Source organism: Hemitrygon akajei, chromosome 2, assembly GCF_048418815.1.
Source record: "Hemitrygon akajei chromosome 2, sHemAka1.3, whole genome shotgun sequence".
NCBI classification, from domain to species: Eukaryota; Metazoa; Chordata; class Chondrichthyes; order Myliobatiformes; family Dasyatidae; genus Hemitrygon; species Hemitrygon akajei.
Window position 1 is genome coordinate 16,667,611 of NC_133125.1, and position 12,167 is coordinate 16,679,777.

The following is a 12,167-nucleotide window of genomic DNA, read 5'->3' on the forward strand; positions in this document are numbered from 1 at the left end:
GCTGAAAGTAACAACACAAAGAATGTGTTATACAATAGACAAGGGGTTGGAAGAGGAAAAAAAGTAATTGTCACAGTCACGGTATCCACATTATAAATAGACAATAGACAGCAGGTGCAGGAGTAGGCCCTTCGGCCCTTTTAGCCAGCACCACCATTCACTGTGATCATGGCTGATCATACACAATCAGTACCCCGTTCCTGCCCTCTCCCTATATCCCTTGACCCCGCTATCTATAAGAGCTCTATCTAACTCTGTCTTGAATGCACCCAGAGACTTGGCCTCCACTGCCTTCTGGGGCACAGCATTCCACATATCCACCACTCTCTGGGTGAAAAAGTTTTTCCGCATCTCTGTTCTAAATGGCCTACCCCTTATTCTTAAACTGTGGCCTCTAGTTCTGGACTCACCCATCAGCGGGAACATGCTTCCTGCCTCCAGCGTGTCCAATCCCTTAATAATCTTATATGTTTCAATTAGATCCCCTCTCATCCTTCTAAATTCCAGTGTATACAAGCCCAGTTGCTCCAATCTTTCAACATATGACAGTCCCGCTATTCCGGGAATTAACCTTGTGAACCTACGCTGCACTCCCTCAAAAGCAAGAATGTCCTTCCTCAAATTTGGAGACCAAAACTGCACACAATACTCCAGGTGGGGTCTCACCAGGCCCCTGTACAGCTGCAGAAGGACCTCTTTACTCCTATACTCAATTCCTCTTGTTATAAAGGCCAGCATGCCATTAGCTTTCTTCACTGCCTGCTGTACCTGCATGCTTGCTTTCATTGACTGATGTACAAGAACACCTAAAATAGGACGACAGTTGAGAAACAAAATATTCTGGACATAATCCCTAAAAAAAATGCACATGATGAACAGAGAGACAAACTCCATCATCAAGACAGTGCTTCACTGGATCCCTGAAGGACGGAGGAAACACAAGAAACCAAGGACAACTTGGCGCTGTAACAGAGCGACAGAAATGAGGCTACTAAACCACACCTGGCACACAACAGAGAATATGGCTAAGGACAGAGAGATGGAGGACCTTCATTGCTGCCCTAAATGCCAGCAGCATAACAGATGGTAACTAACTATCCTAAAAAAAAAGGACTAAAAAACCAAGTGTGCCACATTGATCATTAAACAATGCAACTGCATTCTTTCCTCAAGAGTGGAACAATTTGATCTCTTTTTATTAAATCTCAATCAATATTTGGATGTACACTTGAACATAGTTGAAGGATCATATACATAATAATTACTAAGATTCAACTGCAATTATAATCAAATCTGCATTTCAGAACCTTTTCCTGCAAATGTTGACATCACAACAGAGTCTCGTTTGAGGTCCATATCCCTCAAACAAAAGTGGTCAGTAGTTATGTATGCATCATGATCTTTCATTAAGAGTGAGAATTGAACAATTTCCTTCTCCCAATTTTTATCAACTAATGTTCAGGAGGTATTGTTTGTTAACTGGACAGTTCCTCAGTATAATGTAACCAACGCCTCGCCGAGACAATAAAAAAACTGCAGGATTTACTTCTGCCTTTTGAGAACATATCTTTCAACAGTGCATCAATGGAAAAGTGATAAAAATTCACTGTCAACAAGCAGCATAATTTAAATTTGCCATGACATCCAAGCTTGAGAGCAAACTATCTACCACATACAATGAGGGCCATCCCTCTTAGTTAAATGCCAAAAGTAATACACTTTGTTTTGAAGTAATAAAATGCATCCCAAGTAAAACAGGTGCAAGTATTAAATTCTGGGTGTGGGACATTTTCCAATTTGCAATACTAAAGCAAAAGCCTTTACACAAGTTCTCTTAGTAAATGCTTTAGGACAGTTCTGATGATTCACTGAATAAGAGAACTTCACAAAATATTATATTAAGCATATGAACAACAGCTTAATCACAAAAATTTAACTGAAACAGTCATTTTAAAGTATTAAAACTTAAATATCATACATTTTTGTGATCTGTGGTTTCTCGTGAAATGTAATTGTGTAAAACACTGAATAGTGCACAAGGTGATATCTCATTTTTCTTTTGCTGATGACCAGCAGTGAAACAAGAGCATAAGATATAGTAGCAGAATTAGGTGGCCCATCGCGTTTGCTCCACCATTTCATCATGGCTGATCCAATGTTCCCTTCACTCCAATCTCCAGCTAACAAATCAATAATCTATTAACTCTGCCTTAAATATACATAAAGACTTGACCTTCACAGCTGCCTGTGGCAAAGAATGCCACAGATTCACCACTCTCTTGCTAAAGAAATCCCTCATCTCTGTTCGAATGGATGCCCCTCTATTCTGAGGTCTTGTCCACTAGTCTTAAGACTCTCCCACCATAGCAAATATCCTGTCCACATCCACTCTATCAAGGCCTTCAACAGGTTTCAATGAGGCCACCTGTCATTCTTCTGAATACCAATGAATACAGGCCCAGAGCCATCAAACAGTCTTCATAAGACAAGCCATTCAACCCTGGAATCATTTTCATGAACCTCCTTTGAACCCTCTGCAGTTTCAGCACATCCTTTCTTAGATAAGGGGCCCAAACCTGCTCACAATACTCCAAGTAGGGTTTCACCAGTGCTTTATAAAGTTTCTCAATATTACATCCTTGCTTTCATATCCTGGTCCTCTTGAAATTGTAGTTGCCTTCCTTACCACAGACTCAACCTGCAAATTAACATTTTGGGAATTCTGTACAAAGTCACACAAAAAACCCCTTTGCACCTCAGTAATTTTGTATTTTCTCTCCATTTAGAAAATAGTCTGCCCTTTCATTTCTTCTACCAAAGTGCATAACCATACAATTCCCGATGCTGTATTCTATCTGCTATTTCCTTGCCCATTCTCCAAAGCTGAGTCCTTCTAAAGCTTCTCTACTTCCTCAAAACTACCTGCCCCTGCACCCAGCTTCATATCATCTGCAAAGAACATTAAAAGAATCAGTCCCAACACAGACATCTGTGCAACAAAGCTAGTCACCGGCAGCCAGCCAGAAAAGGCTCACTTTATTCCCACACTTTGCCTCCTGCCAATTAGCCACTGCATTATCCATGCTAGATCATTTCTTGTAACACCATGGATTTGTAGCTTGTTAAGCAGTCTCACGTGTGACACCTTGTCAAAGGTCTTCTAAAAATCCAAGTACACAACATCAACTGATTCTCCTTTGTCAATCCTGCTTGTTATTTCTTCAAAGAATTCCAACAGATTTGTCAGGCAAGATTTTCCCTCAAGGAAACCATGCTGACTGCAGCCTATTTTATCATGTGCCTCCAAGTACCTTGAGGCCTCATCCTTAACAAGCTATTCCAACACTTTCCCATCCACTGAGGTCAGACTGACTGGCATATAGTTTCCTGTCCTCTGTGCCTCTGCCTTCTTGAAGAGTGGATTGACAGTCGTCCAGAATCTAGTGATTCTTGAAAAATCATTACTAATATCTCCACAGTCTCTTCAGCAACCTCTTTCAGAACTCCGGGGTGTATACCATTTGGCCCAGTTGATTTATCTAACTTCAAACTGTTCAGTTTCCCAAGAACCTTTTGCCCAGTTATAGTAAGTTCACACACTTCATGTTGGTGCCAGAACTCAGGGGCAAAAGAAATTGCGGAATGAAATTAAATATAGGACTTTCTTTGCCAAATGCCTCCAGAAATTTGTGCCCCAGACAAACTTCCACCAAGGAATGGCTGATAATGAAGCCTGCATGGCAATCAAACACGTAAAGGTACTCCACAGGCAATGGAAATTCTGCATAGTATCTGATTGGAAATAGATTGTATTACACACTTAAAAAGTCAAGATGTCAAAGTATGAAAGCGAAAGAAAAAAAAAGTGGTCTCATTCGTTACATGATGTGGACATTCTGAACAACACAGGCAGATGTTGCCCATCTCTGATTTTCCAAACTGAGGATGTGCGGGTTGAGAGTGACATTTTGGCTGGCCAGTAAAGGATTGTAAAAATTTATCCAAAAAGGCATGAGTCAACCAGTGGTTGCACAACTTTTAAAATTCTTGTTTCATTTAATTATTTAAAATTCATCAACTGAAGTGGTAGAACCTTGTCAGTGGATAATAGTCCAGTGTCTACATTTCCAGTAGCTATTACTGCCTTAAATATTTGGAAATTTTTCTTTGAGAATTTTATTTGATTTTCAAATTCTTGGCAGCATTAACAACAGAATGCTAATTTTCAGATTGTTGTCAAAACTATAATAGACCATTCAAATCACTGAACCCATAGAGGTAGAAATACATTTTCAATTGTAAATGCAGAATACACCAGGAAATGCCACTTAAAAATGTTGCAGCGCGCTAGAGCTCTGTTGCTTAGCGTTGAGCATAAAGCTTTTAATACCTTGAGTCTCCACTACTGTTACTGACGCTGTCCTCATCACCGTGACCCTCCATTTGCAGGTTCGAAAAGGAAAGTATCAAGAGTCTTCACAAGCTAGAAAACTGCCAAGATCCCGCTTCGAAATAAAACAGATCGGCCCACACCGGTTCTTATTCTCCTTATTCTCCAAATGCGTGTCCCACGTTTCTGCAAGGAAAGAAATAGAAGTATTCAGGAATCTCCTTACAATCGCAAAAGCTGGCGTTACGAGAGATAAATACGGACCGAATACTACGACACTTATTACCGTCTGATAAAATCAAATAACTAGCATCGATTTTGAACAGCTCTGCCAGAAAGCTCTTAAAATTAACCAAAACACAAAACGTTCTTCGTTCCTACATTCAATCGATTTCGATTGTCTAGCTTTCATTTTTTTTTACACTTGAAGGGGATCACCATGCGGACTCCTACTGTTACTCACAGTATAAACGTTGATGTAAAAGACAATCTTGTTAAGCGATGCCCATGGCCGTATTGTAATGTCACTTCCACCACTACCGTCTAATATAAATCGCCAATTTTGCCGGGAAACACCGGACCCCATGTTCGGTAGTCATTGAACATGCACGGATTAACTTACTCCCGGAAAGTGAACATGTCAGACAAAGGAAGATGTGAGGGAGGGGAAAAAATCCAAAGAGAGAGAGAGAGAGAGAGAAAACACAATTCTGTCCTGTAAATGCCTACAGTCTTCCAGCACAGCTTGCCCCCAACCTCAGGGTGGCTGTGCGCTGGGCCTTGGATGAACAACAAAGCGCCTGTGGCTGGGGCTGGCGGAGCGCACTGTACATCCACTTGCAGGCCTCGGCCTAGCGCGCCGCTGCGGGTCCGTCTGTCCGTCCGTCCGTCCGGGCCCCTCCGCTCCGCCAACGCCGGCTGCTGATGGAATGCGCGCGGGCGCGCGAGCCCTCTCCTCCCGCCCCCCCCCCCCCCCCGGGCTCGAGCCGCTTCCCCGGCGGCCGCACGTCAGCCCGGGAGCTCACGCTCGGCGTTGCTTCCCCACGCGTCGTGGGGGGGCTAACCCTCCGTCTCACAGCACCCTCCCCGGGACGGAGCGGAGGGAGGGCAACTCCAGCACGGTTTCTCACCCGGTGCGTCTGTTTTGTTCTCCTTCAGTGTTGCTGTCGTCTCGGGACCCTGTTCGTTTCTTGCCCCCTTTCGTTTTCTTCCTTCTTCCCCTCACTCGAGCACACACACACACAGACAGACTTTTTCCCCCCCTCTCTGTCCCTGCCCCCCTGTAGTTCGGCTGCCGACGGACAGTTTTATTTCGCGTTCACGGTCTCCCTGCCGGCAGACACGGCCGCCATGACTCGCGTTCACACTTCGGGCCGGGACTCACTGCCGATGACGTCAGCCACACCCCGCCGGGGGGGGGGGGAGGAGAGCGGGACGCTTGACTGGAGAGTGGAGCATGACGGGAAGCTGGCTGACAGGCTGGAGGAGTCCCGGGCTCGGCATCCCGGCGTCTGACTGATCGCTTGGACGCACAGCGTAGGCATTTCAAATATGCAGGAGGTCCAAAGGAGGAAATCCAAACCGACGGATGCCAGGTCAAGCCCATGTTTCCAGGGTCGTCCTCCGAAATAGTGTACGGTGGAGTCGCTTTTAAGCAATGTCTGTGTGAAACATTGAGATGCTGCTACAAGTTCTTCCGAATTCAGAGGTCAAACACTGAGTCAAGATCCGAATCTGCTATGTCAGAGACGGGACTACCGTATTAAAATGAGCACATTTCTAACACAGGAGATACTGCGAATGCTGTAAATCCTGTTCAACAAGCACACACACCGCTGGAGGAACTTTGCGTGTTGATCTACATTTAAAACCAAATTTTGTGTACAGTACTGTGTGCCAAAATTGCTCTGGAGCGCCCTATCAATTTCCTGTGCCGTCTATTCAGGCTGAACCAAGGTGCAAACCGTTTCTTGTAAACATCCTGCTTAATTCTTACCTAACCGTCATAAACCACAAACACAAGTTCTGCAGATGCTGAAAATCCAGAGCAGTAAGCGCGAAGTGCTGAGGTAGACAGCATCAATTCTACAGAGATAGATAGAAGGTCAACGTTTTAAGTCGAGACCTTTCATCAGGGTTGGAAAAGAAGGGGGAAGAAGCCAGAATAAGAAAATGGGGGAGTACGTGGGGGAAAAAGGAGTACAAGCTGTAAAGCGATAGGTGAAACCCAATGTGGGGGGAGGGAGGATGAGGTGAGAAACGTGGAGGTGATAGGTGGAAAGGGCTGAAGAAGGAATGTGATAGGAGAGGAGAGTGAATAATCAGAATCAGGTTTATTATCACTAGCATGTGACGTGAAAGTTGTTAATTTAGTAGCAGCAGCTCAATGCAATACATAATATAGGAGGAAAAATGATAGATAGATAAATAAATAAGTTAATCAATTACCGTATACATATATTGAATAGATTAAAAAGTGCAAAAAACAGAAATACTGTATATTAAAATGTGACATAGTGCCCAAGGGTTCAATGTCCATTTAGGAATTGGATGGCAGAGGGAAAAAAGCTGTTCCTGAATCATTGAGTGTGTGCCTTAAGGTTTCTGTACCTCCTACCTGATGTTAACAGTGAGAAAAGGGCATGCCTGGGTGCTGGACATCCTTAATAATGGACGCTGCCTTTCTGAGTCACTGCTCCCTGAAGATGTCCTGGGTACTTTGTAGGCTAGTACCCAAAATGGAGCTGGCTAAATTTACAATCCTGTGCAGCAGCCCCCCCCCCACCCCCCATAACAGGCAGTGATGCAGCCTGTCAGAATGCTCTCCATGGTACATCCATAGAAATTTTTGAGTGTATTTGTTGACATGGTAAATCTCTTCAGACTCCTAATAAAGTATAGCCGCTGCCTTGCCTTCTTTATAACTACATCGATATTTTGGGACCAGGTTAGATCCTCAGAGATCTTGACACCCAGGAACTTGAAACTGCTCACTCTCTCCACTTCTGATCCTTCTATGAGGATTAGTATGTGTTCCTTCATCTTACCCTTCCTGAAGACCACAATCAGCTCTTTCATCTTACTGACATTGGGTGCCAGATTGTTGCTGTGGCACCACTCCACTAGTTGGCGTATCTCACTCCTGTACACCCTCTTGTTACCACCTGAGATTCTACCAACAATGGTTGTATCGTCAGCAAATTTATAGAAGGTATTTGACCTATGCCTAGCTATACAGTCATGTGTATATAGAGAATAGAGTAGTGGACTAAGCACACACCCCTGAGGTGCGCCAGTGTTGATCGTCAGCAAGGAGAATATGTTATCACCAATCTGCACAGATTGTGGTCTTCCGGTTAGGAAGTCGAGGATCCAATGCAGAGAGAGGAACAGAGGCCCAGGTTCTGCAACTTCTCAGTCAGGATTGTGGGAATGATGGTATTAAATGCTGAGCTATAGTTGATGAACAGCACCCTGACATAGATGATTGTGTTGTCCAGGTGATCTAAAGCCACGTGGATAGTCACTGAGATTGCATCTGCTGTTGAGCTATTGTGGCAAAAGGCAAATTGCAATGGGTCCAGGTCCTTGCTGAAGCAGGAGTTCATTCAAGTCATGACCAACTTCTCAAAGCATTTCATCACTGTCAATGTGAGTGCTACTGGGTGATAGTCATTAAGGCAGCTTACATTATTCTTCTTGGGCACTGGTATAATTGTTGCCTTTTTGAAGCAAGTGGGAACTTCCGCCCATAGCAGTGAGAGGTTGAAAATGTCCTTGAATACTCACGCTAGTTGGTTGGCACAGGTTTTCAGAGCCTTACCAAGTACTCCATCGGGACCCTTCTGCCTTGTGAGGGTTCACTCTCTTTAAAGACATCCTAACAGCAGCCTCCAAGACAGAGATCACAGGGTCACTGGGTGCAGCAGGGATCTTCGTAGCTATAGTTGTGTTCTCCCTTTCAAAGCAGGCATAGAAGACGTTGAGTTCATCTGGTAGTGAAACATCGTTGCCATTCATGCTATTGGGTTTCGCTTTGTAAGAAGTAATGTCTTGCAAACCCTTCCAGAGTCCCTGTGCATCCAATGTCGCCTCCAAACTCATTTGAAATTATCTCTTTGCCCTTGAAATAGCCCTCTGCAAATCATACCTGGTTTTCTGGTACAGGCCTGGGTCGCCAGACTTGAATGCCACAGATCTAGCCCTCAGCAGATGACGTACCTCCTGGTTCATCCACGGATTTTGGTTTGGGAATGTACTGTAAGTCTTTGTAGGCACACACTCATCCACACAGGTTTTAATGAAATTGGTAACAACTGTAGCATACTCATCCAGGTTCAAAGATGAATCCCTGAATACAGTCCAGTCCACCAATTCAAAGCAGTTCTATAGGCATTCCTGTGCTTCCCTTGTCCATACCTTATTGGTCCTCACTGCCGGTGCTGCAGTCTTCAGTCTCTGCTTATACTCAGGGAGTAGAAGTACAGCCAGATGATCAGACTTCCCAAACTGAGGGCGTGGAATTTCTTGATGGTGGTGTAGCAATGATCCAGTGTGCTGTTTCCTCTAGTATTGCAAGTGATCTGTTGATGGTAATTGCTCAGTGATTTTTTTTCAAACTGGCTTGGTTAAAATCCCCCAAAATGATGGTGAAGGTGTTAGGGTGTGCTGTTTCGTACATGTTGATCCCATTGCTCAGATCATCTAAAGCCTGCTCACTAGATGAGAAAGGGAAGGTGGACTGGCACTAGAGGAATTGATGGGCAGGTGAGCAGAAGGGAAAGGATAAGAAGGGAGCCAGGATGGGGACTGGATAAAGGGAAAGGAGGAAGTACCAGATGAAGAAATCAATGTTCATGCTTCAGGCTGGAGACTACCCAAGTGGAATATGAGGTGTTGCTCCTTTAACCTGAGAGTGGCCATGTCATGGCAAGAGAGGAGGCCATGGACCAACATGTTGGACTGGGAATAGGGAGTTCTTCTGCTTAGATGCTGCACGACCTACTGAGTTGCCTCAGCATTTTGTATGTTACTTCATTAACTCGAAAAAGTTAATTACTAAATTACCTCTATTTGATGAAACGAATGCTGAGTACTTACGCATCTAACTTTTTTTTTATCTTGGTTTACTCCTTATCTTTAGAATGGTGGTCCTTTTAATGAAATGCATTCATACCCTTTGGATAACTCCCGGCTTAGAGAAGAAGGGAAGACAAAGAGGTAACATTAGGCCTAAAGGCTGACAATGAAATTGAATAGCAAAGGTTACTGGTTAGATTTTCCCCTGGAAATATTCATCATTTGGCTACTGTGTGGCATGAATATTGTCACACATCAGCCCATGCTTAACTATCATTTAGGTCTTTGCCACATGGAAAATTTGCAGAGGACTTATGACATTGTGCTTGGTAGAAAGCCTTGGAGTATCTTTGTGAATCTTCTTTTATTGATGAGATATGAATAGAATTGAACTTTGTGCAATCACCAGCCAGCATTCCCTTGCCTGAACTTGCCATGTAAGGAAAGATCACTTATGAAGCAGTCGAAGATGGTTGGGCTTAGGATACTGTCCTGAGGAACTCCTGCAGGAAAATCTAGAGTAAGATGTTTGACGTCTAACAATTGTGACTTAGTTCCTTTGTCCAAGCATTGGACTATTTTCCCTTTGATTTCAGTTTTACTCAGGCTTATGGATGGCACACTTGGTCAAATACTGCCTTGATGCCAAAATCAGTCAATCTTACCTCTGTCTTTGAATTCAGTTCCTTCTTCCATTAACATCATAAGACCGTAGAGCAGAATTAGGCCACTCGGCCCATTGAGTAAGTGCTGCTATTTCATCATGGCTGATTTATTATCCTTCTCAAGCTTATTCTCCTGCCTTCTTCCTGGAACTTTAGACATCCTTCCCAATCAAGAATGTATCAACCGCCATATATTAAATATTCCCAATGACTTGGCCTCCACAGCCACCTATGGCAATGAGTTCATATTCCACAGATTCAATACCCTTCAATTAAGGGCATTTAAGAGACTTGTAGATGGGCACCTGGATGAAAGAAAATTGGTGGCTATGTGGAAGGGAAGGGTTAGACTGATCTTGAAATAAGTTAAAGGGTTGGCAGAACATTGTGGGCTGAAGCGCCTGTATTGTGTTGTACCGTTCTGTGTTGTTTGTTTGTAATAAGGCTGTGATGAACTCTGATACTCAGTAATCCTGTTGAAAGCAAACTGAGCATCTGTGAGTAGATTATTGGTAATAAAGTGGCTCTTGATAAAACTGTACTCCTTCCAACCTTGTGTAGAATTTAGTGGTTATAATGTCTCTGCATTGGATAAACCATTTGCAGACTGAAGCATAGAAAACCTGCAGCAAGACAGGCCCTTTGGCCCACAAAGCTGTGCCAAACATGTCCTTAACTGAGAAATTACCTAGGGTTACCCATAGCCCTCTACTTTTCTGAGCTCCATACACCTGTCCAGGAGTCTCTTAAAAGATCCTGTCATATCTTTCTCCACCACCATCGCTGGCAGCCCATTCCACGCACTCACCACTCTCTGTGTAAAAGCCTTACCCTTGATATCTCCTCTGTATCTACTTCCAAGCACCTTAAAACTGTGCCCTCTCGTGCTAGCCATTTCAGCCCTGGGAAAAAGCCTCTGACAATCCACACGATCAATGCCTCTCATTGGTGTCAACTTTGCAAAGAATTAAAGTTTGGTCCCCTATGACTTGACACTCACCTATCATTTTAATTTGCCATCCCACTCACAAGTTGACCTCATTGTCTCGGGCTTCTTAAGCTGTTCTTCAAAGCCAATGCAGAGTCATGGGAAAACATATGGCTCTTCGAACTGGGCGCATGTACTGTTAGCCACCCAGGGGAGGGGCACCAGACACGGTGTGGCAGAGAACAGTTGGACAGAGGATGTTCTGGAATCCCTGCTGAGTTGGGGACTGGCCCCTGAAGGCTGGATTTCTCATCAGTGCTGCCCTCCAGTCTTTGATTCCTGGAAGGCAAGCTGAATTCCCATCGTCTGCACCTGACCCAGTGTGAGATGAGAAACTGCTGCATTCTTGTTATTGCAGAAGCATGGCTCCAAGACTACATTCCATGCACCATCATCTTCAGATGATGCCGCTCTGGGATTTGTGCTAATATTATTTTGTGCCTGTATATGCTGTTGTAACTACTGTATATGTGCTCTGTGTGACTGTATATACTTTGTTTTGCATTGTGGTCCCAGAGGAATGATGTTTCATTTCCCTGTATACAAATGTATGATTTTATCAGCTGGTGGTATAGTGGCATCAGCACTGGACTTTGAGGCAAGTGGTCTTGGGTTCGAATCTGGCCAACTCCTTGCACGCTTTCCATCTGTGTCAGGTTGAGAGTCGAGCTAACAACTCAGCCTTGTAGAAAAAGGCAATGCCAAAGAAATGGCAAGGTTGCTGCCTGATGCGCTACAAGCCGTGAAGAGGAACAACAAAAACATCGGTTATGTATGGTTGAACATTAAACTTGAATTTGATTACAGATCTCAGGGATCAACTGTAGTGTTTTGTGCCTTTGTTCCAGCATCATTTTTTATTCCTTTCTTTACATCTCCTTTAGAATGATCATCTGTGATTAACAAAATTTCACCAGACTCCTGAAGCTGACATCACCACCACCTATGCCATTGTGTCTATTGGTCTCCACCCTATTACAGACATTTCCTTCATTCTTTCGTCTCTGTAACTTTTAATTGATAACTTTTTCTTACTCATATGAAA

The 12,167-nt window shown here is 43.8% G+C and overlaps 1 protein-coding gene across 1 annotated transcript in view; it reads right to left on the bottom strand.

Annotated features, from left to right (window-relative positions):
• chd1 (chromodomain helicase DNA binding protein 1) overlaps nt 1-5,776 on the bottom strand; it is a 115,501-nt gene extending 109,725 nt beyond the window's left edge. Inside the window, exons 1-2 of the mRNA XM_073067738.1 lie at nt 5,521-5,776; nt 4,391-4,576 (exon numbers count right to left, since the gene is read on the bottom strand). Of these exons, the coding sequence (XP_072923839.1) occupies nt 4,391-4,443 (53 nt within the window). The 5' untranslated portion in view covers nt 4,444-4,576; nt 5,521-5,776. The remainder of the gene's footprint in view (nt 1-4,390; nt 4,577-5,520) is intronic.
• Nucleotides 5,777-12,167: the final 6,391 nt, after the last annotated feature.